The sequence below is a fragment of the Ictalurus punctatus genome, chromosome 7 (genome assembly GCF_001660625.3).
Source record: "Ictalurus punctatus breed USDA103 chromosome 7, Coco_2.0, whole genome shotgun sequence".
In the NCBI taxonomy this organism is placed as follows: domain Eukaryota; kingdom Metazoa; phylum Chordata; class Actinopteri; order Siluriformes; family Ictaluridae; genus Ictalurus; species Ictalurus punctatus.
This window is the reverse complement of record NC_030422.2, coordinates 18052752-18077108: the sequence shown is the minus strand read 5'-3', so window position 1 is coordinate 18077108 and position 24357 is coordinate 18052752. Positions and strand designations below refer to the sequence as shown.

At 38.5% G+C, this 24357-nt stretch overlaps 1 protein-coding gene across 2 annotated transcripts; it reads right to left on the bottom strand.

Annotated features, from left to right (window-relative positions):
* Nucleotides 1–59: 59 nt before the first annotated feature.
* Nucleotides 60–21370, bottom strand: phka1a (phosphorylase kinase, alpha 1a (muscle)). Of its 2 annotated transcripts, XM_017471736.3 has the most exons (33): nt 20856–21370; nt 18966–19124; nt 18191–18238; nt 17565–17733; nt 16630–16712; nt 15386–15466; nt 13892–13990; nt 13271–13417; nt 13130–13183; nt 12817–12939; nt 12107–12202; nt 11907–12014; nt 11740–11818; nt 11491–11625; nt 11301–11410; nt 11017–11161; nt 10038–10116; nt 9790–9953; nt 8930–9100; nt 8755–8843; nt 8531–8676; nt 7600–7753; nt 7317–7396; nt 7106–7184; nt 6870–6999; nt 6674–6775; nt 4989–5095; nt 4816–4854; nt 4456–4500; nt 4056–4217; nt 2756–2809; nt 2330–2530; nt 60–942 (listed from the first exon to the last, which is right to left on the bottom strand). In XM_017471736.3, exons 1-33 carry the CDS (start codon nt 20931–20933, stop codon nt 769–771), a joined length of 3690 nt encoding a protein of 1229 aa, XP_017327225.1. In that variant the 5' UTR covers nt 20934–21370; the 3' UTR covers nt 60–768. The 2 variants fall into 2 exon arrangements, with proteins under 2 accessions (XP_017327225.1, XP_017327226.1); XM_017471737.3 differs by lacking the exon at nt 4816–4854.
* Between the last annotated feature and the right edge of the window lie 2987 nt (nt 21371–24357).

Genomic DNA, 24357 nt, shown 5'->3' with positions numbered 1-24357 from the left:
AACTCCCAACAGAAATATCACAGGAAAACTTGAGCAATAATCTCGTGCTACTGAACAAATCGTGCAATATGAGCATTTATTAATTGATTATTTAAATTAACAAAACAGACTACACAAGATCCTCTTGTAAAATATCTATTCATTTTCTCTGTAACTTAATATAATGTTCTACAAATAAATTATCCGTACCATGGTAAGTCAGTACCATTTCAAACATCACAAGTACTATTTTTTATTTATTTCACCACATATGAAGATATTTACTAACTTCTAGATGCATGTTCAAAGTATTTGCTTTAAAAAGAAATGATTTTGCTGATGAGGCTGAAGAAATTAAAATAATGTTTTAACTAGTAAAAGCCATCATGATCTCTGAATTATACATAATTAGATGACAAGTAAACATGCTGGGCAAAAAAAATAATCAAACTCCATATATAAAATATTCCTTTGTCAATTAAGATTTTAGACTGTTATGCGTTGAAAAGGAAAAAACTGAAACAGAGGACTCTCCTCTTTGTCTGCCTTTTCATGCAACCAACCTGATTCACATATGACCAGTAAACAAACAGTACATGATATAATAAATGAAGATGCACACAGTCAAATGTACTCACAGAGAAACTTTGCTATCACTCACAATGGCTATGAAAACTGAAACGGTTTACAGCTTGAAAACAATGAATGTTTAAACACTGTACAAATCACCTAAACAGATACGAGTTTCTTTCGCATCTTTAAAACCATGTTCTCTCTAAACTTAAGACATCACTGCAAAGCACATGAGCCACTGGGCAGAAAGTCCTGTACGTAGATAGCCACCGCCTTGGTGAGGTACGTCATTGTTCCGAAGCGGCCACTGGGTGCGCTATCATACAGGAGCCGGCAGATGCCTGTGGACGTGTCTCTTTCTAAAATGCTCTCTTCAGCATTAAGAGCTTTCTGCAAGAAATAATAAGGAATTTGCAGTGTTAGTGATGAGGGTTTGTTAAACAAGGTGTCCCAAAAGTCTGTATACATAGGGGCAATCAACACTTTTTAAGCTATTATAATATATATATATATATATATATATATATATAAAATATATATATATATATATATATATATATATATATATATATATATATATATATATATATATATATATATATATATATATATATATCTCTATATATATATATATCTCTATATATATATATATCTCTATCTTAAACATCCGATGATCAGGGCCGATTATATCCTGTCAATAAAAAGAGGGCAGGAACACACATCGAATCCGTGCTGTGTAAAGATGTCTCGTGTGAAATGATGACAAAACTGCAGTTCGTAAGCTCTGTAATCTCTGCACTGCTAAAAATTTTACACTGGAAGTGAGCAGCAGTGAAGAGGGAGATTCGGCATGGTTAAGAAATCTTACTTTAATCTTCAGAATTTAGTTCATGTTTTAATGTTAATGGGAGTAGTATGTTTTCTGTTTCTGAGAGCAGTTACTGTGAAACAACTTGCTGAAATGGAGAGAATAAAGTTTTTATTTGCATTTCCTTCAGAACTGTGTAATTAATTATTATTAATTTAAAAGAAGGCATAAAACGCTGAACAATTGGTATCGGTTATCAGTATCGGCCGATATCACTCTGAATAATCGTTATATCTCTCACACACACACACACATATATATATATATATATATATATATATATATATATATATATATATATATATATATATATATATATATATATATATATATATATATATATATATATATATATATAGATAGATAGATAGATAGATAGATAGATAGATCGATGGATAGATGGATATAAAAAGAGATGCACCAATGTATCGGCCGGTAAAGGCTATTTTTCCCGCTATTAGCCAATAAACATCCGATGCCCAAGGCCGGTTATATACTGACAAAAATAGGGTGGGAAAACACATCGATTTTCTAAAGATGATGTCTCTTGTCTGGAATGATGACAAAAACTGCAGTTTGTAAGCTCTGCACTGCTAAAAAAATTTACACCAGAAGTCGCAGCAGTGAAACGAGTCCACTCAAGAGTTCCACTCAAGAGAGATAAACATGATCTGTGTGAGTTCATGTGAGTGGTGTACAGATCTTCCTTCAGTATTAGAACTGACTTTTAATTACATTTTCTAACAATAGCGCTACCTGCTAAAAACGTTCATATACAGCTCCGTGTTGGGTGTGTACCTAAAAAATTGCTGCAAATGTTATGCTATTTAAACCAGTTCAGTACCAGAAGGCTTTTACATCATGAATGGTATTACATCTACAAATATACACACATGCGCACACAAGTACCTGGTCCTGGTAGAACATGTCATTTGCGATGTGGACGATCTTCTCCACATGGATGATGCTGCCGAAGCTTTGGATATCAACTTCAGCCAGCATGGTGAGCACCAGGATCGCCTCCACAAGCAGCTGCCTGTACTCGGGCTGGGGCACTCGGTTCAGTACCGTCTCCACATGCACAGCAAACTTAATCTCTCCTGGTGTCATCTGGAGAGGCAGAGCAAGAGAGAAAACACAAAGATTTTGTTGTTAGCAATAAAGCTTAATTTTATTTTTGATGCATATACATGAGTGTGTTAGCTTCGACCCTAGCCTCACCATCACCAGACACCGTCAAAATTCTGATTAAATCTTTGAAAATAAATCCACACGTTTAGATGGTCTCATTAATCAAAATAAACACACAAAAGACAGGCTGAGCTAGTATCAAACCTCTCTTGTAGTGGATGATGGGAGCACAAAGCCTTCAATCGACAGCCCATGACACTGTCAGAGAGAGAGAGAGAGAGAGAGAGAGAGTTACACTGATTGAATCTTTTCAAAGTTCTATCATTTTTTCATACAACAATATAGATGACATTCTTTAAAAGCACTTGCTCCAAGTATGGGGTCTATTTATATGGAAATCAGATTGTTTAGACAGTGCAAAAAGTAGGAGTATGCTAAACATTTGATGTGTTCTGTAAAGATTAACGGTACAACATAAATCCCTAGACCCTATAATATTGGAGAGCCCATTAGCTACATTTACATGCAGCCTAATAACCCATTAATAATCTAACTTATAGTGCTGATAAAAAAATGTTTTATATGTATACACCTCAGTTGGAGTAGAGAACATGTAGACTGTATCTCTATCTGACTGAATGAGTTGGGTAATCTTTTTAATAATCCAGGAAACAGAAAAATAATGGCCATGTAAACATTTTGTATCTGATCACTTTCACTATTGGAATCTGTGCATGTGTGTTTGTTTCATTGAACGAGTTCATCATGACTCGTCTAAGAAAAACAGTTTCTGTTACAGATTTTAATCTGTTTCAAAGGACTATGAAGTCGGATGGATGGTAGGATGGGCATCAAACTAAAATTTTGAGGCAGATGTGTGGTGCGAATTGAGCCTGATATATTTGGAGCAGCATGTGACATTCAACAAGGATGCAGAAGATACAAATAATAATAATCATAATAAAATAATAAAAAATAAAACATTTTATTTGTATATTTATTTTGCAGTTATTCTCAGACAGTGGTTTTTAATGTTGAAAACATCAAAAGATGAGTAAACATATGATGCCCGATGGATAATGTGTGCATTACAATTTCCCATAACCAGAGTATCATGGTTCCTGACTGTTAGGCAAATATGAAATGTTGAGCGTCACTAACGCTTCTTCTCACTGTCCATTCACTAATTACGCTTGGGTTAGGTTTTACCGATATGGAAATAATTTAAAGCTCATTAAAACACAAGCAGCGAAATTAACATGCTGAATACGCTGTCTGAACATATGCACTTCTCATTGTTAAGGGAATGTCAACACTAAACCTTGCTCTGTGCATGCAAATAACTTTGTATTATATGCCACATGCATATAAATGGAGATTGTCTACAGATGGCCCAGTTCAGGATACAAATAAAAACAGTTCAGTTGGAAGCGCAATTAATTCATTCATAGAGGCCGACATCTTTGCATGTAAACATAGCCATTGTGTCCGTAAACCTGCTAACCTTCTGCAGAATCTTCCAGACTTTCTGATAAAAGCCCACTGGCACTCTGTTGAGGGCTCCATCCAGCCTCCTCCTGCGAATCCACTGGCCCTGGCGGCTATCCAGCGCAACAGGAAGACTCACAGAGCCATCAAAAGACTCGAATGAACTGAGACGTTGCCTCTAGCAGTCACATGAGAGAACATGAATCTTAGTAACACTGGAATACCAACATTTATAAAAGTAGTGATGTTCAGATAATACCAACAACCATGACTTTAGACTTGTTATTTTGAAAACATTTCACAATTTATCATTTAGCCAGTGGGTTCATATAAAAAAAAAAAGCCCTCAGACAAGAAGAAATAACATTAAAGAATTAAGAATAAAAGGGGAAACTGAAATAACGGGCAAGACTTACAACAGACTCCGTGGGGTCGATGTCAAAGGACTGTGCTGAAAAGGTCTAGGGGAAGAAAAAAAAGGCGTTTCAGTACAATTCTGTTGAAGAATCTGTTCTGAGCAATTTCAGACAGATGTCACATTACCATGCAGCTGCAGCCCCTATAAAACCCATTACTGTGATCACTGTAGCTTCTTTGTATAATGGATTACCCATTGTGAGGAGCTGTGTCGATTTTGTCAGCAAATTATGCATCATTAAAAATACGGATTTTTAGTACATTGATCTCTGCAAAAATGAATTATTACAGCAAGTCTGTAAATTCGGTGGTTGCTCCAAAATGAGCCAGACTAAAGCGTGGCATGTTTGACATTTCACCTTACTCTGAGCCGACCAAGACAATCTCCTGTCTTCCAGCTGCAAATGGAGACACAGCTTGTTCTTACAGCTCACACGCAACAGAGGAAATTAAAGTGAGAAGTTAAAGTTCCCTATACCAAATCTACTGTCAGAGGTAGTACGTAAAAAGAGGTTGCTAAGTAGGTACTTACCAGCTTCATATCACTCTTCAGTTTGCTGATGCCAGCACGCTCACTTTTGGTGGCACCCACATGGCCAACTTCATGGATAGAGATGGCAGGACTCACGCCGGTATCCACTGAACACACAAAAACATAGTCAGGAAACACAATGGACAATTAGAAGCACAGCATGCTGTTGAACATTAACAGTGAAAAAGATAAGGGTGCATGAATAATATAAAATCCTACGTTTCTTCCAAATCAATATTATAAAAGGAAATCAAGCATACTAATTATAACCAAATTAATAAGTATGCTATGGGTTGGCAATATGACGAAAAATATCATATGTATGATAAATGAGATTTCTATGATACATGATATTTATTGTGATATACAGGTTTACTAACAAACTGCCAGCAAAACATAAGTAATGGTTTAAAATAATGTTTGATGGCTCTTATTTTATGTGTACAAAAATAAAACGCTAATATTTGAACAAGGAAAAAATTATTTCTAATATTAAATTTTAAATTATTTATGAAATTTCCTTAGAAATTTTTAATGTTTCAGCACATATTAACACCAAATCAACTGATCCTATCAGAGTTTGTAATTATTTAAAACAGAGATTTGTTAGGAAAAAACACAACACAGAAGTGTAGTATGACATTTATCACAATACTGATACAAAATACTGTCACACCTCCAGGGTCGCGGGTTCGATTCCCGCCACTGTCCTGTGTGTGCGGAGTTTGCATGTTCTCCCTGTGCTGTGGGGGTTTCCTCCGGGTACTCCGGTTTCCTCCCCCAGTCCAAAACTGGCATGTCCAAAGTGTCCGTAGTGTATGAATGGGTGTGTGACTGTGAATGTGATTGTGCCCTGTGATGCATTGGCACCTTGACCATGGTGTACCCCGCCTTTTACCCCATGCTCCCTGAGATAGGCTCCAATTTCACTGCAACCCTGTAGCATAAGCGGTATAGAAGATGGATGAATGTTTTGGGGTGCGCGTGTTCAGCATTGAATTTATTTGTGATGTTACACTCCACAATGCAGTTAATGGCTCATAGTAAAAGTAGACACTCAGGGCTGTAAGAATTTTTTCAGTTTTTCACAAGTTTTTTTTGTTACCTAGTCTACTAGGTTTAAATGTTTAGTTGTGCTGTCCATCTGACCTCTGTACCAATGTTATTGTGGAGAGGTGTGAATTGTTTGTCCAGCAGGGGGCTCACACCCCTCCACGTTCCTATCGCCTTTCTCAGCAACAGCTAAACACAGGGTCATGATACTCTACACACAGAAACCCAAGAGTGTCCTGCGTAATCTTATAATAGACTTGCAGTAATAAAATAATTCAATTATATATACTGATTGAAAATATCCAATAAGTCAATTTCAAATACCAATATACTGCTAGAAAGGGTTTAAGCTATACCACTGACCATGTATATTTGAAAATCTATAACTGACGTCTGATACAAAAGTGACCCAAGATGTCATGTTCAAAAACCCTAAACAAAACACCTGATAACCTTTAAACATGGGCTGATAACATCAAAACGCCATTAACAAATAAAAGATTGATATCTCTATAATGGAAAAACAAATTTATACTGATCACAAACTCAGAAATAACACAGACATTCATTTTGAAAAAAATATTCATTACCAAACCTCACAATATACATATTGCAAAGGGGAAGGAACTGACCATGCCTCTGCACACCAAACTCTTTGCCACTGAGGATGTGATGTAAAAGATTCTTCAGCTCAGAAGGACTCAAACTCATCAGACTTTCTGTAGCTTCCTCATCTGAAACACAAACATAAAAAGTCCTGAAGAAATTCATTAATGTAATAGAGAACATATAAAATGTCATTTCTTTGTAACTGTATGATTTTAGTACCTGAACAGTTAAGAGACTGGGCCAGTTCAGTAGCCATGACCTGAATGATAAGGCCAATCCTCAGCCTAAACATCTCACTGAACAGACCCGGCTGTGTCCTGATGTTCATCGCCAGGTACACCATGATCTCCTGTCTCACACACAAACACACTTCATTTTTTATTTCCAAAAAAATTTAGATTGTATAATTTTGCACATAAATTCTATATGTCTGTGAGGTAAGACTGTATTTTAACCTGGGTGAGGATGGAGATTGTTATGTTGTTCTCACTGGCCTCATCTATAAGTTTAGCCAGCAAGTCAGGTGGCATTGGCCTGCAGCAAGACACAAATCAAACTCTATTTTAGCTGTAGACACAATGCTAAAATTCAACATCTTTAAATAGATTGAACTAAAGGGTAAGAGTTTGTCAAGTCTGTCAATGTTTACTGAAACAGCTAACTCACGCAGTGATGGTCCTTTCCCTCGGTTCAGGAGGTAAACCCACCGTTAAGTGCTTTTGATGAGCCAGTAAATCAGAGCAGGCCTACAAACACAAACACACACACAAACAGATTAACACACTTCATCATCCACATCCTGTATATCATAACAAACAGACCATCACTGATCAACCTGAACACCACAACAAAACAGACCATCACTGATCAACCTGAATTCGAAGCTAAATCATAAAGCATGGTAATCTCAAATCCTTGAGAACCATCAGATAGGGTAATGCTGTCTCACCCAGTCGAGCTCCTCCACTTTTTTGCGTAGCATGCCAGAGATCATACGAATGAGGCCCCAGCAGCGCAGGTCTCCTGCCTTTTCGTACAGTTCCATCAGCAGCCTGTGTACTGTAGTGCCTATACCATGCAGCTGTGTGTCCCAATCCAGCCCCCTGAAAGAACACACACACCCGAATATTCCCATTTGGAAGCATAGATTACTGCATCCTATTATGAAATTCCCACTTGGAATCATAGATGACAAAAAATCAAAAATTATTTTACAAATGGCATGTATTTTGCATTATGTCGGGACTGTCTTAATACATTCGGGATGAAGAGAAAAACACGATTAAATGCCTATGGTCATTAGTGAAGTGGAACTTCCTGTGTATTTAACATAAACTGATCTAGAAACATCAGTAATATTGCAAAACTGGAACTGGAACAGATATCTTGTCAAGCAAACAGACTATTAAAAACATACTGAGCTACGTATTACAGAATAATTTTACTACTAATTATCTCTTGAATATTTCATAGATCAGACATGTTGCCCTTTCACTATTAGTGAATTGGTCAAAGTAAAAAGGCTGAGGGATAACAGGGAGGTGGTGGCCTAACTGAAAAGGTTGAATGAGGAAATTCTACCATGCATTAAAGTTTCAAGTTAACATCAATGGATTTGTTGCTTGTTTACACTTGATAGGAAATCATACAGGTTACACTACATTCATTAATAATGTATGTTACTCCATACACTTCCAAGGTCAAGCTCTACATTATTTATTTAAAAACACACACACACACACACACACACACACACACACACACACACACACACACACACATACATACACACACATACATACACACACATACATACACACACACACACATTAAAGTAGACACAATTATATAAATATTAATTAAAAAAGGTGAACGCTGACTTGTCTTTGAAGAGGATGTATAGGATGTCTGCCTGGTCTTGGAGACCCTGTGTATCCTTAAGCATCTGGGCCAGAGCCATGTAATCTATAGCTCCATCAGCACCACGGGGCAGGTTTAAATATGACGACACAAACATCTCTGGACCCTGAAGTGGAGAGCAATTAGCTAGAGAAAAATCTTTTTCTTTTTTTGCATTTATGTGCATAAATGAGTGTGTGCATACCAGGCTTGGTTCTGGTCTGGATGAGTCTTTTAAATTAAGACATGGTTGAGGAGATCGGAAGAGCTTGGTGGGCAGATACATTTGCACATCTGAAATAATAAAATAAAAAAAAAATTAAAAGGATGAAATGTATGTATGAACTGCATGGGCAACAATAAGCAATAACAATGCTCACTGTGCAGCTGGAGATCTTTGGCCTTGTTGACTAAAGACACCATCTCTCTTGTTTGATTGGCTGCAGCCCTGAAGAGGCCAAGCCCGCTGGCCTTGTGCTTTGCTCTCATCCCCTGCTGAGGCACTGCTGTGGCCAAAAGATGATCCAAATACTGCACAAGATCATCTCCATCTGAGACAAAAACCAGATACAAAGTGTCTGCTGTTTGCTTGATGGACAACTGGACAGATATTCATAAGCGATATGTACAGAAATAAAGTAAACGAAATGAATGCTTATTTAAATAATTATATAGCACCCCAAAATATGCTTCCACAAATAGGAAACATGTTAATCTCAATTTAAACTCCAACTGCTCCCATTTCAAAACTCATGCATGAATCTACAGTATACATTGAAACAAACTCGAAAATAACGATCGCACGATAAAGATGGATGCATTCTCCACCTAGAAAATGCCAGCTATGCATTATTTGATGCAGTACACAAACCAGCCACATAATTATCAACATAACAAATGCAAAGCTTTTCAGAAGGGGATAGTTATTTTGTATTGATGTGCACCATCCTACACTTCACCTTGTTTTGCAATGAAGGTTGAGAAATTAATCACCGGCTCAGTTTTTTTTTTTTTTAAATATATTAGCATGCTATAAAAGATGCTTTAAGATGCTAAAGGAAATATTCAGAAACATCCTTTCATGAACACAAATGATGAAGGATTATTTGATTTTAGAGTATGAGAAAACTTTCATGGAAATAAGAAAGCCCGGACTATTGTTTAAGTGTTTAAGCAAGCGTTTAAACAATGAATTTACAGTAAACTGATGGTGCTTTATCCTGTGGCTGTTCCGCCTTACCATCACTAGTGTTGACATTATGCAAAGTGCCGTCATTAACGAAGCTGTATTCATCATCCTCATCCCAGCTCAGACTGCTGGAGCGTGGCTTACCACTATCCAGGAAGCTTAGATGAGCAAAACAGGACGTGGTCAAGAACTCCGACAACTTTCCTGTCTGTATCCTAAAAAAGAGGGAAGAGATGAAATATCTACATGAAACATGATAAAGGAAAGGTTAATTACATGTCTCACAGCTTTGCCCTTACCTTGCTCCTCCATAGTAGCCATCCTGAAGTTTCTTCAGTGTGGCCAGTACTACAGGGTCCAAGTCTGTGTGGTTCTCAGCTGAAAGAAGATAAGGAGCCGAAAGGGTGTAATTCACATACCTAGTTAAAAACCTTCATGAGTCTAGAGGAAATGTCTCTCCTGGTGGTTGTGCCTCTAAAACCATCAAGCTAATCAGACTGTTGATTTAAATTTTTCGGAAGAAACATGGTTTTGGGGAGAATATAATTACAGATGTAATGCAATGGAGAAAAAAAACCTGCACCTTTATGAAGTACTGATTAGAATCTCTGCTTATATAATGGAAAATCCCTCAACTGAAAACCCACCTCTCACAAATTTAAAAAAAAAAAAAAAAAAAAAAAAAAAAAAAAACCTCCCTCACTTACAAAATTCAACATAAGACCTGTATACCTGCCTGCTAAAATATTGGAGTAGTTCTTTTTACTCTCATTTGTAAAGGAACAAGAAAGAAAAGATTAATAATATTTATTGAACATTTGATTGGGAAGACAGACAGAAAAGGTTGTCTGTTTTGCAGAGAACTGGATGCAAATCCTTATCTATACTGTATATCACCTGGACGCATGGGTTGGCATATTCCTTTTCTGCCATTTGCTTATTGTTTTTTTTTCTCCTGATCGAATCTGTATACACATGATAGGACTGAGATCACGAATCCACTGAACCTCATTTACAGAGTCTCTCCTCTTTCTCTATAATCGGCTGTTCTGCTAGATATAGCGCATGCTACAAGATAATGTCAATCATCATTCAAACATGCTGGAAAATGTCAGCATGTAACAAGCAGTGATTCACTATTTAATCAAGTTATATGGTTCAATTAATCCTAGAAATAAAGCTAAACATGCTAAATAAATCCTAAATAAGCTTATCCTAAGCACAATAACCCTTGACCGCAGTAGTATAGGATAACATATGAACGTCAGTCCCACTCACTGAGCATGGTTTGGGAGACAGGAAAGGTGACAGTAGGCCGGCCAGTCATTCTCCAGCGAGAGGACAAGTAGGAAAGGTCAGTACGCAGCATCTCCACAATCATCCTGTTATCAAGGGCCAAGTAAAACTGCTGGTGATCAATAAACTACCAGAAAAAAATAGCAGAAAAACACAAACAAAGCCACACTTAATTACCTTAATCGTTTTTTAAGTTTTAAAAATGACAAAACAATATCCATATCCACCAAACCAAGAAGACTCAAATGTGTTCTCCGTTTCTGTACCTGAGGTGTAAAAGTGAAGATAGTTTTGCGTATGATGTAGAGCTTGGAGGTCCCTAATACACCAATCCGGCGGCATGGCCTTCCAGTCAGCCCCAGCCTCTGGTTACGTCCTTTGGGAAGAAAAACAATTAATCAAATGAATCATTTAGAATGGTCTGATCTGTTGGTCACAGCAGTGAACAGCTCCTACCTAGTCGGGCGTAAATGTGACTAAGAACTCGAGAAGGTTGTACTCTGATGGGGTGGATGTCTGCCACTGTATCCACTGCTATCCCATTCTTCAGTAGCAATGCCTTAATCTCATCATTCTCTGCTAGAATGCACACTACACAATACCAAGAACAAATAAACCTACATCCAAGGACATCACAAGAAATTGACAATATAGGAAAAAAAATTTTTATGTTGCTGGTATCATTCGCCTAAAAATGGAACTTGCCTTGGACAACCACATCAGGCTTGGGGATGGTGGAGAATCTGCGGTTGAGTGGGTCTATTTCTCCAGGGGCCAGGAAGCCCTGAAGTTTATTTTTACAAGAACACATTTTTAATACTGCCAGTCATAAAGCAAGGTCTTTTTCTCAGGATGTGGAAGTGTGCCCTCACCTCTGCCAACAGATTTCCCAGAATGTACAGTGACTGGCCCCACTTCAGAGGGCATTTGCCCATAGGGATCCTCTCTACAGAGTGAGGATTCACATACTCCTCATCTACCTAAAAGAACATTGTTCAATCTTCACGTCTAACCAAGTTTCTACAAACACTGTACTTCCATTGTAACAACATTTCATATAAATGAACCTTACCCGATCAGGAGGGACACTGTAGAGTTCGGGAAGCAGACGTATCCCATCTTTCTGTTTGATTAGTATACCATCCAGAGCCTCTCTGTACTCCTGCACCTGGTGAGACCCATTTCAAAAAGAGCATAATTTAATAACAAGTCAGAATCTTACCTCAATCATCAGATTTTCCCCTCATTCATCTTCAGCAATCGCTTTGTCCTAGTCAGGGTCATACCGCATCCGGAGCCTATGCCAGAAACACTGGGCGCAAGGCAGGAACCATCCTATTGGATGCCAGTCCATCATAACAGACCATGCACACACACTTTCACACACTCATTCACACCTAGGGGCAAATCAGTGTAGCCAATTCATCTACCAGCATGTTTTAAGGAGGTGGGAGGAAACTGAAGAACCTACAGGAAACCCATGTGGACACCGGAAGAACATGCACAGAAACTCCATACAGGCTATGAAACTAATCTTAAATTTTCTTAATTTAATCTTAAATATAACCTCAGTTAGTCAACATACTCATTCTGCCTCAGCTCCTAACACCTGTTTCAGTTATAACCAGGAACTGGTGCAGAATTTTTGAATAAAAAACTCCCAGTGAGACCATCTTCAACTTGATGATGGACAGCAGTTGACAATATTTTTAAAAAATGTTATCTTCACAAAAAATAATAATAATAATAATAATAATAATAATAATAATAATTTTTCTTTACCTGCTCTTCGCTGTTTAGGAAGATGCCATCAAGGATGAGGTAGGTCCAGAACAGAGGCCACTCACATTCAATGTTCTCAAACAGCTTCAGCTCAGCAGATTCATAATACAGCCTATTGGGATCCTGTATACACAGAGAGGGTATATGGGATATACAGAGAAACATTCAGAAATGATGATACAGCATCATAAGAACAATTATATACCCAAATTGTTGAAGTAAGATCATATTAAGTAGCATTTCTGTTGGCATCCGAACAATACTTAGTCAATAAATTCTATGTACACAATGTGGGTAATTCCTTATACCCTACCTCTTTAGGTGTTTTATGACCATCTCTGAGAAACCGACAGCAACCATATCGCCCCTACAGAACACGAAGAGCACAGCAAATTATCATTTGCATTCAAAAAATAACCATAATGTGTGTGCTTAAATGAACTACAGATTCAACCTGTAGTTTGGAAATGATTTCCTCCTTGGTGATGTTGACCAATTCCATGTCCTCCACAGCGAAGGCTGGATATGAGATAATGGCGAGAACACCAGCATCTACTTCTTTAGATGTGGACGCTCTAGGCAACATGGAGTTAAGAATGGACTGGACACAATGACAGAAGCTGTTGTCAGACTATTTGTATACTGCAGTGTTTTCAAACCATATCTGGGTTAGTCACAGTTTAAAATGTGTGCGCGAATATGAGATATACTAAAAGAAAATGACAGAGACAAAAAAAAATCAGCAACCATGTCTATAGCATGACCGTTAGTCCCTAAGCAAAAACCTCTATCAAGTGGGATTACATAGACAGCTAAACATTTAGCAATCATAACCAAGGAAACAGTGTGCATTTTAACAAATGTCCCAAGAATCAATTGTAAATTGATTAAATTCTTCTTTCTAGAAGTAAATTCTGTTCCTTTCCCTAAGTGCAGGCAAATGCGGATCACACAGATCCCACTACAGGGGCAGCAGACATAGTTTGGGTTACATGCTGAAGTTCTCCTTTAAGAGGTAAAGCCAGAGAGCAATGCTTTGATGAAGATTTATGAATGCATTCAACGCTGGCTTCACCTGACAGTGCTGGATGTCATCTGGCAGAGCATGGACCACTGAACTGGGCCCTCCTTTAGCCCCGAATAGATTCAGCTCATCCAGTGCCTCCAGTGCTGCCTACAGTCAAAAATACTCCATTCACACATTGCATGTAAACAGGGCTCACAGTTCAAAAGGAAATACAAAGTTTAAACCCACCTCTATGCATTTTATGATACCTAACTGCTGAATTAAAATCAGAGTGATTTCACTTTGGAGTGCCAGGGTGATACAACAGACTCAGTGTTTGGGGTTTTTTTTCAATGGAAGTAGAATAATGTTTCCATTGTCTCACTGCACAAAGTCAGAGAAACTGACACAGTTTACTGCAGTTGGCTGGTCTTCATGGACAGAAGGGTGAAAAGAGTTTGGCAGAGGTACCCTGCTGAGTTTATAATAGGTCAAGCACACCAGTAACAGCGTCATAGGGCTGTACATGCATGAGAGAAATGCAGAAGGCCTTCTGATAGGCAAACCTCAGCTGCATTCTCAGCTGCTCGAAGGCAGTGATGGAAAGCTTGGTAATGTGCATGTGAGTGTATGGTGTGTAAATGAGACAAGATTACAGAATAGATACAGACTTTGTGCAAATTGAATGATCATTAAATTAATTATTTTGAGAGTTTATATATGTAATAATAGGGTCATACTAAACTTTCTGATCAACACATGTCCAGTCTGTTATACACAAAATCATCCAGCTTTATGCATGCTGGCTCACGACTGTGCAGCAACGCACAGCTCTGAGCACATCAAGTTCGTGGATGACACGACCGTGGTGGGTCTCATCAGAAAGAACGAGTCAGCATACAGAGAGGAGGTGCAGCAGCTAACGGACTGGTGCAGAGCCAACAACCTGTCTCTGAATGTGGAAAAAAATGAAAGAGATGGTTGTTGATCGATGGCTCCTCCGTAGAGATCGTGAGGAGCACCAAATTCCTTGGTGCTCACCTGGTGGAGAACCTGACCTGGTCCCTCAACACCAGCTCCATAACTAAGAAAGCCCAGACTGCGTAACAGTTCTTCCCCCAAGCCATCAGACTCCTCAATACTGAGAGACTGGACTGACACACGCACACAGAGATACTGAACCGAACACCATCCCACTCCCCTTGCAATTTTTCCACATTACTTTACTGTCTACCTGTACTTTTGCTGCTATTGTACTTATAAAAAAAATGGTGTCATAGTATGTTATGATCTGACACGTCCACAGTAGAACAGTGGTCTGGTCGGCACTACACTGTCACTTACTGTGCCCATTGTCTTGTGTTGTTTGCACACATTTACACATGCATTTTACATAGAAATGTGTAGGTCTTATTTAGTTCTGTATCGTCTCATGTGGTTAGTGTGTTGTTTTATGTAGCACCATGGTCCTGGAGGAACGTTTCACTGTGTACTGTACCAGCTGTATATCATTGAAATAACAATAAAAGCCACTTGGCTTGACTTGACATGAAACAAACTTACTTTGGCCATGCCGATGGAGCTGGCATTGAGCTCAGGGATGCCCTGATTAGTCTTGTCTCCTCGCTCCCACATTCCATAGTCCTGCTCAGAGAAAGCGCATCAAGATCAGAGAAGACCAGTCACAGATAAAAGGCCTATCTACAGTACACTCATGCATACAGTCAGGTGAAAAAATAAGTACACCCCATGTAAATCGTTGGCTTTTCTGATATATTTAGACAAGCAAACATTTGATCATCTTTGAAACAGTGCCTATTAATAAAGTTGATATGCTTGAACAAAACCACAAGGAAAATGAGCTTTTTCAATCATTTATTCAACAGAAATAACAATTAATATTCTTCTGTGGAAAAAGTAAATACACCCTTGGCCTCAGAAGCTGTTATTGCCCCCTTTAGCAGAAATAACTTCTTGTAGGCGTTTTGCATAATTTTCCTTCAGTTTGCTGGAGTTTTTGACAACTCTTCCATGCAATACTCCTTCAGTTGCAAGATGTCTGAGGTTTTCTTGCATGTACTGTCCATTTCAACTCCCCCCACATTGGTAAATTCAAATCCGGGATTTAACTAGGCCATCCCATGATCCTCCATTTCTTCTTTCTGAGCCATTCCTTGGTGGATTTGCTAGCGTGCTGAGGATCACTATCCTGTTGAAAGGTTCACTTTCGGTTCAAATTCAAATTTGAACAGATGACCTCACATCTTCAAGCACTCTTTGATTTGATACAGAATTCATAGTTGAATCAATGAATGCAAGCTGTCCAGTCCCTGAGGCAGTGAAGCAACACCAAAACTTAACATTTCCACGACCACTGCCAAACTCATAGGCATCCACAACCTTTTTTCTGAAGGCCTTGCAGAACTCTTTAGATCTTGGCATGATGACATCACACACCTCAATAGCATGGGGAACGCCAGATGGTAGATATGAGAGGGGTATATATAAGACAGGTTCCAGCTACACTCCCTAAGCAGGTTCTAATAACTGGAACCAAGTTTTGAACACCTGACTCTAATTTTATGGACTTGAAGGTGTGATAAATGTAAGGGTATACTTACTTTTTCCTTGTGACGTATCTGTTTTTTGTTAATTTAAATTATGAAAATTACTACAAAATGTCAATTTTGTGTGTCATTTGAGAGAGTGCATCAACTTTATTAATAGACACTGTTTCAAAGAGGATCAAATGTTTGTATTTTTTCACATGACCCTGTAAAGCAAGTGTTTATATTAAGGAGACTTACCGCCACTTTGTATGCAGCTTCAATGTAAAACATCAGATTCTGGATCACATCCACTTCATCCTGAGTGTACACAATGTGCAAACCTAAGGGGGCCCAAGTCACAATAAATAATCTAGGTGCTGTATAAACCACTCAGAACTGGATTTATTCAAGCTCTGAGCACAAGTTCAAATCCAACATTTTACTAATTTAAACGTGTGAATGTTCTTTAATGAATCAAAGATATTTGATTAAGATTATGTAACAATATGCAAATGAATCATATAATCTGTTCTACCTAATCTGAAGACTATATACACACTGACACAAGTATGAACTATGTTTCACCCTTTATAAGATTCTTTCTTACAACAGACTTTGTGCAGTCTGTATGTTTTGTCCTAAGGGTCATGACACACCAAGCCGATATCAAAATGCTAGATCTTAACAAGGGCCACTGAAGTTAAAGGCTGCAAATGAAGATACCACAAAGCCCCCACCTCAAAATTGTGCACCTGAGTTAAAGGAAATAATTCCCCATACCACTAGGATATAGTGTATTTAACTTTGTAATAAAAGAAAACTGGATGACCCCGTATCACAAAAAAAGAGCCTAAAATGCAAAATCACACATTACTACTAAACTTTACTTCAAAATGGTGAGTAACAATATCTACAGTGGAAACATTTTGTAGAGTGTAATTTTAGTCAAGATATTTTGTTTGCTCTGTACACTTCCTCAATGCGTCCTTCCAATAGTGTCCTTTGCTTATTTACTGATTTCTCTTCTACCAGTCTCCAACACCAATTCAATATTTTCAGTTAGCACTGATGGGCAGCAACAAGTACCAATGGAAAACCCATCAACAACAGGCTATGACCAAACACTGACTTGGTAGATTAAGGCTTAAGAATAATCGGGTATGTTTTGGTAAAAATGCAATTGCCCAGCATACCCGAGGCAGTCATCTGTGCTAGAAAGAGCAGGAAGAGCGAAGTGGCATCCATCTGTAAATGGCCCCACTCAGTATCACCCACCACTGTGGCACAAGTGCGTGTGTTGTACTTGGCATGGAGGCAGTCCATGGTGCTCTTGCTGTACTTGAATTTCTCCACTTTTTCCAGCTGAAGAACGAAAGCAAACGTCAGTCACACAGACCCTTTAGATAGTAAAGATGTCAAAAGTGTTCAGCTTTTCTTTAAACAGAGGACAGATGTAATTGTCGGATGCTTAAAGTGTACAGAGGGGAAATTTACGTTTTATATTTAAAGCATTTGGCAGATGCCCTTATCTAGAGTGACTTACATTTATCTCATATTATATAAAAGATCAGTTGAGGGTTAAGGGCCTTGCTCAAGGGCCCAGCAGTGGCAGCTTGGTGGTACTGGGATTTGAACTCACGACTTTCTGATCGGTAACCCAATTATTTCAACACTGAGCTACTACTGGAAATAGAATGGCATGTGACTGTGGGTACTGCCAGGCTCTTTGGGGACATTGGAGTTTGATATTATGTAAATAGTTCTTAATGTCAGTGGGTTTCACGACTTAAAGTGGTAAGCAGAGACAGTGCTGGAATACCTGCCGCATGATACACTGAAGTAGGCCTCTCATAAGCTTCACAACGCTCTACAGAGAGAAAAAGAAGGTTAGCATGAGTATGGGGGAGGGGACATATAAAGTGTACATATAAAGACAAAGTGTACACACAAAGACATAGCCACATAACTCATAAGAGTATACAGTAGGGACACATTGGTTACATTGGTATTCTTGAGAAGGGATGTTACATAGTACGTAAATTTACTCTTCTAGATCAGAAATTATCTACCAACTGACTTCCACTAAAATCCAAAACCTGAAAGACATGAAGAGGCAACACTTGTAGATCTGGGCAGCATGGTGGTATAATATTAACCTTGTGATAAATCACGTCACTATACACATTTCTTAAATACTGCAGGTAACGTTAACACTTTTATGCATTCAGTAACAAGTAGCTGAATAGGTAATAAATGTTTTTGCAGTCCAGATGAATATCAGCTGATTTCACCTCCTACAGCCTCAGAAGCACTTTGCTTGCACAGCTGTGGATGAACTTTTGAGCAAATTGTCCTGTTTCTCTGGAAACTTTAAGTACTTTTCTGAACTTTGGCTACCTTGAAAAATTACTAAACTGCACAGCACAGATGTTTCAGTTCATTTCAGGTTCATCAAGTCTCCCATCTAGACCTGAAAAAGGGTAATTAGGTAATGTATAATGGATCATGTTTTGTGTTCCTGACTGACTTCCTAAATGTGAAATAGATCCCTGAGTCGATCAGTTTAAGAGGCTCAAATCCATCATGTCCACTACCTGCTCCAGCTCGTAAGCTTTCGCCTTGTCCTCGTCCCGGTCTGCATTCTTCCTGTAAGCTAGACTTAGAGCCCAAACGGAGATGATGCTGTACACGTTATCCCTGACCCAGGCATCCGGCTGTTCCTCACTCGCAGGAAGAAGACCAGTCACTGGATCCTACAAATCATCCACATGATTGGGGGGGGGGGGGGGGGGGGGACATTTTAAAAGGGTATATGCTAGATTTATAACGTGATGCAAAAGATAAATGGACCATTGATTTACATATTTAGAAAGTTGAACTTGCTGTCAAATGTTGGTTTATCAACTTTTGACTCTCTAAGGGCGATATGTGAAAAGGACTTTGGGTCTCCTTTTAGTGACAAGGAGTGGTCATCTGTTTGTGCAAACATTTTCCCAAACAATACTTCAATTTCAGCTAAGGAACAAAATTTTTTACATTTATTCAAAAGACTTAACACCAGTTCGCCTCCACAAAAAGTTTCTCCAACACCTCTCAATTATGTTTTAAATGTAAAGCAACCACTTGTACTGTGACGCAGACATTTTGGGATTGTGAAAAGATTAAGACCTACTGGAAAATGATTCACAAAATTATACAATGGATTACTGGAAAGACTTTTACCATGTCTCCGATTGTATATCTCTTGAATTGTACTGTTGTTGCAAATCTTGACGGTGATGATGAGCATGTACTGAACTTGTGCACTTTTCTGGCTAAAAATGTATACTGTTGTCGTGGTCAACTTCACAGGTACCATCTGTCAAAACGTGCACGAGTCAGGCTGCTTCTCTTTTGCTGTTAGAAAAACTTACCCATGATCATCACAAATCTGACATTTTCTGGTGCGCATCCTTTGGGACTTTCTTAATGAAGACAAATGACTTTTATTTCAAGTATTATCCATTCATTTTCTGTACCGCTTATCCTACACAGGGTCGGGTGGTGCCTGGAGCCTATCCCAGGGAACTCGGGGCATGAGGCAGGGGACACCCTGGACGGGGGGCCAGCCCATCGCAGGGCACAATCGCACATACACTCACACACTATGGACAATTGGGAATCGCCAATCAGCGCATGTCTTTGGCAGGAGTCGAACCCCCAACCCCGGAGGTGCGAAGCAAACATGCTAACCACTAAGTGAATGTTGTATATGCCGTCTTGAGATCCTGGTGCCATTGTTGTGTTATTGAAAATCAAAGAAAAGTTTTTTAATGAAAGCTGCAAGGTTTGTTGATCAAAAAGCATTAAGTTACACAGTCATCTACATACGACATGGATTCATTTGATTGTGAAAGGAATTCTTATACGTGGTACACAGAAGACTGTACTGGAATGAATCTGAATGCAGAATATAAGCCTTTTCCTAAAAAAAATAATAATTTTAAAAAAATGACCTCAACTGAAAAAGACAGCTTAAGTAGTAGACTAATTGAGTATTCATAGCAGTGTGTGTCTTTCAAGGAACTCTGCAAGATGATATGTATGTTATGGATTACCAGGAAGTACACATGGAACAACAACTGCACAAACTTCTAGTTGGGAAAGAAACTGAGTGCAGATACAAAAAAAAAAAATTTAACCACACCAGCCAGAAAGGGCCATCAATCTGTGCTGTAACTGATACCTAGCCAGTGAATGCTAATGCTAAACAAAAACAGTCCTTGTTTTTACAAACTAAATACGCTTCGAAGTTAAACTATAGAGCAACTGATAAACTCAAGTGACACTAATGACAAGTAACAACATTACACGTTCATTCTGTGACAAATATCCAGCTAAACATGTGTGTGTGTTACGTGAATGAACATGGTTGCAGAAAAAGCTATATAAAGCGGTACACACAGTCGTAACTTTGTTCAGTTTGCTTCCCTGTATGTACTCACTTGGTGGCGAAGGATAGTTTGTTGAATTATCCGAGCATAGTTGTCGAGTTTGACTCCAGAATTGCTGCGACTCCTCATTTTCGCTTCACCTTCCTCAGTCCACGAGTTTCACCGACATCCTTACAAAGTTTACAAACCTGCAGTGACTTTCAGCTGAAATTCTCCGAAATCTACAGGACTACAGTCACCTCCAGCCTACAGAGCTGCCAGATATACTGTACTACAAATATTTACTTGCAACAGTCACTGTCTTTAATGCGCGAGACCATCCGCCGGGCTACAAACTAACTGAAAGGAGCGGAAATGAAATAAACAAACAAATAAACACGCAGCGCTAGGTATGGTCAAATAAAGACCGGAAGTGTGAAATGAAAGGCTAAAAGGAGCTCAAAACAGCTATATTAGACTTGTGAGTCAAATAAGCAGGTTTGTATTGTGGTAACTAGTTTTAAAGAGGCGAGAGCAGGAGAATAGGAAAAGCGAATGAGGTGTGCACGAGCACACATACACAGGTCCATAAACCAAAACAAGAGCGCCTACTACGGGCTTAACACGAGAAAATGAACATAAAAGGGAAGAGACTACATTTAGTCTGTGTGGTTCTGAACAGCCAGAGAACAAGGCAATCTTTAGACTAGTGCCTTTGAAGTACTTGTTTGTGTTTTATTTGTAAGTTTTAACAGTCACCTAGAACTTTCAAAGCCAACTACCGAACAGTATGTTGACAAATTTGTGGTGAGCTGTTGCTTAAGGTTCCTTAAAAGATTACCTGGTCTACACAGAGATCAATGCATGCACATGTAAAACGTTTTCCTTTATGGCATTTTGGCAGACACCCTTATCCAGAGTGACTTACATTTATACAACTGAGCAGTTGAGGGTTAAGGGCCTTGCTCAAGGGCCCAACGGTGGTAGCTTGGCAGTGTTGAGGCTTGAACTCCTGACCTTCTGAGCTTGGTAAGGTATGAACATGGGCAGCAACAATACTCAAATAGACTGTGGCATTCACAGATGATTGATTGGTATTAAAGGGCCCAAAGTGTGCCAAGAAAACAATCCCCACACCATTACACCACCTCCACCAGTCTGGACACAAGGCAGGTTGGGCTCATGTATTTATGTTATTGGCACCCAGAGCCTTTAACCTCTGAGCCACCACGTTTTCAATAGGTCAGTCCCACTGGTCTCCACTTGGTTGTAGCACACACCATGAAATTGTGAACAAAGTGCTCAGCAGGAGTAGAGGTGCTCCACTGAGGTAAACTTCTGAATCCACAGTCAAATACTGTTCTTCTGTTATCTGTTAAAAGTAACACAGTAACACAAAAAGATTCAAGTATCAAACATTCTTAACTAGCTTTATAAAATATGGATATAATCTTAAAAAGCAACTATAGCTCCTGAGATGCGTATTTAATAGGCCCTGCCATAAGAAAATGGAATATACACTCACTGAACACTTTATTAGGAACACTGTACTAATACTGGGTACAGCCTCCCTTTGCCCCTCAATTCTTGGTGGCATGGATTGCATAAGATGTTGGAAACATTCCTTTGAGATTCTGGTCCATGCTGACATGATTGCATCATGCAATTCCTGAAGATTTTTCAAGTGCACTTTCATACTGCAAATCTACCGTTCTATTACATCACAAAGTTCTTCTATTGGATTCAGATACAGTGACTGGGAAGGCCACTGAAGAACACGAAACTTTTTCAGACAATTTTTGCTTTGTGACATGATGCATTACATGGTGCATGGTGCATTTCCATGCTGGAAATACCCATTAAATTGTGACCATGAAGGTATGAACATGGGCAGCAACAATACTCAAATAGACTGTGGCATTCACATATGACTGATTGGTATTAAAGGGCCCAAAGTGTGCCAAGAAAACATTGCCCACACCATTACACCACCTCCACCAGTCTGGACACAAGGCAGGTTGGGATTATATATTCATGTTATTAGCACCAAATTCTGCTGTTGGCCATTCTTCACTGACCCCTCTCATCAACAAGGTATTTATGTCCGCAGACCTGACCCTCACTGGATGTTTTTTCTTTATTACACCACTCTGAGTAAACTCTAGAGACTGTTGTGCATGAAAATCTCAGGCGATCAGCAGTTATAGAAATACTCAAAAGAGCCTGTCTGGCACAATCATCTCACGGTCAAAATCATTGAGATCACATTTTTCCGCATTCTGATGATTGAACATTACCCCAAAGCCGCTTGGCCATATATGCATGATTTCATGCGCTGTTCAGCACAATTTTATGTGATCCCATCTATGAATAATGTGCAATAAAGTCTGAAATGTTTTGTCCACTTTGTAGACTGTTTAGTAACTCTTATCCTTATTAACTATATGGTCCTTGAAGACAGAACAATTATTGCTATTTGTGGTCAACTGAAAACAATGAATCCTTCACTTTAAAGGTCATAAAGATAAACATAAATTGACTCATGTGAACACATTTATCGTTTATTTGGCCCTGGACCTATCTGAGTTGTTGTCCTCATCAAGTGATCAACACAAATTCTATCTACATGCTACAACCAGATAAAACCAATATTTAGCAGATTGACTGTCTGCTGGTGGACGTGCCATTCTCAGGGTCATAATACTTAAGATTGCCATGGCTGCATCACTAGTATTGAATCGCATGATTTTTATGATTAATCATGAAATACTCTGTTATTTGTCATACATACAGAATTCCTATTAAAAAGACATCGTGAATCATTGTGAGTAGTACACTAATAAATCATTTTACCATAAAAGCATGAGCTGCTAAAAACAAGAATAAAAATGTCACACGCTTTGTTCTCCATATTATCTGTATTAGCTCTTAAAAAGTAGAAACATATGCACTGCTTCTGACCTTCATGCATTTCACACAAATCCTCAAATTCATCTAAACTGTTAGAGAGCTGAAGCAATGTGCCTATGCATATTATTCTAAAATGTACTTTTTCAGTAACAGAACAATGGTAAAAGTTCCTTTATTTATATTATAGACAAGAGTAAAGTGGTACAAGTCTAAGTAGTACTGTAAATGCAGAGTGAAGAGTAAATATTAAATGCATTTCTGAATGTCCTTTGGAGATTCATATATTTGTTTCTTAGAACATATGCTTTCTAGGTCTCTGATCACTCATTCCTTCTCTGTGCTGACCTTTAACAGATCAGTATGGATAGTGTTATTCACTACTTTTGCTCATTCTACATGAACGCAGACCATATGAACGTACGTGTGTGTGTGTGTGTGTGTGTGTATATATATATTTTTAAAAGCCTTTTCATAATTATTATACGTCTTGTCCTATGACCAGACCAATGTCATAGATTTTCGAATATCAGCTTAATATTAAAATATTATTGAAATAAATGGTGCATTTTATCATTGTTGAAAAATTGCAGTGCTTTTAAAAAGCTTATTTATGCCAAGATATCATTTTAAAAGCCTCATATTGGTTTCATAAGACAAGACATTT

Bases quoted from the DNA above. Each gene is read 5' to 3' on its own strand.
- phka1a (XM_017471736.3), bottom strand. From the start codon at position 20,933: ATGAGGAGTCGCAGCAATTCTGGAGTCAAACTCGACAACTATGCTCGG. The intron at 13,991-15,385 runs GTAAGTTTGTTT...TTTTGACTGTAG, and splicing joins GCTCCATCGGCATGGCCAAA to GCAGCACTGGAGGCACTGGA. The intron at 7,397-7,599 runs GTGAGACAGCAT...TTGTGTTTGTAG, and splicing joins AAGTGGAGGAGCTCGACTGG to GCCTGCTCTGATTTACTGGC.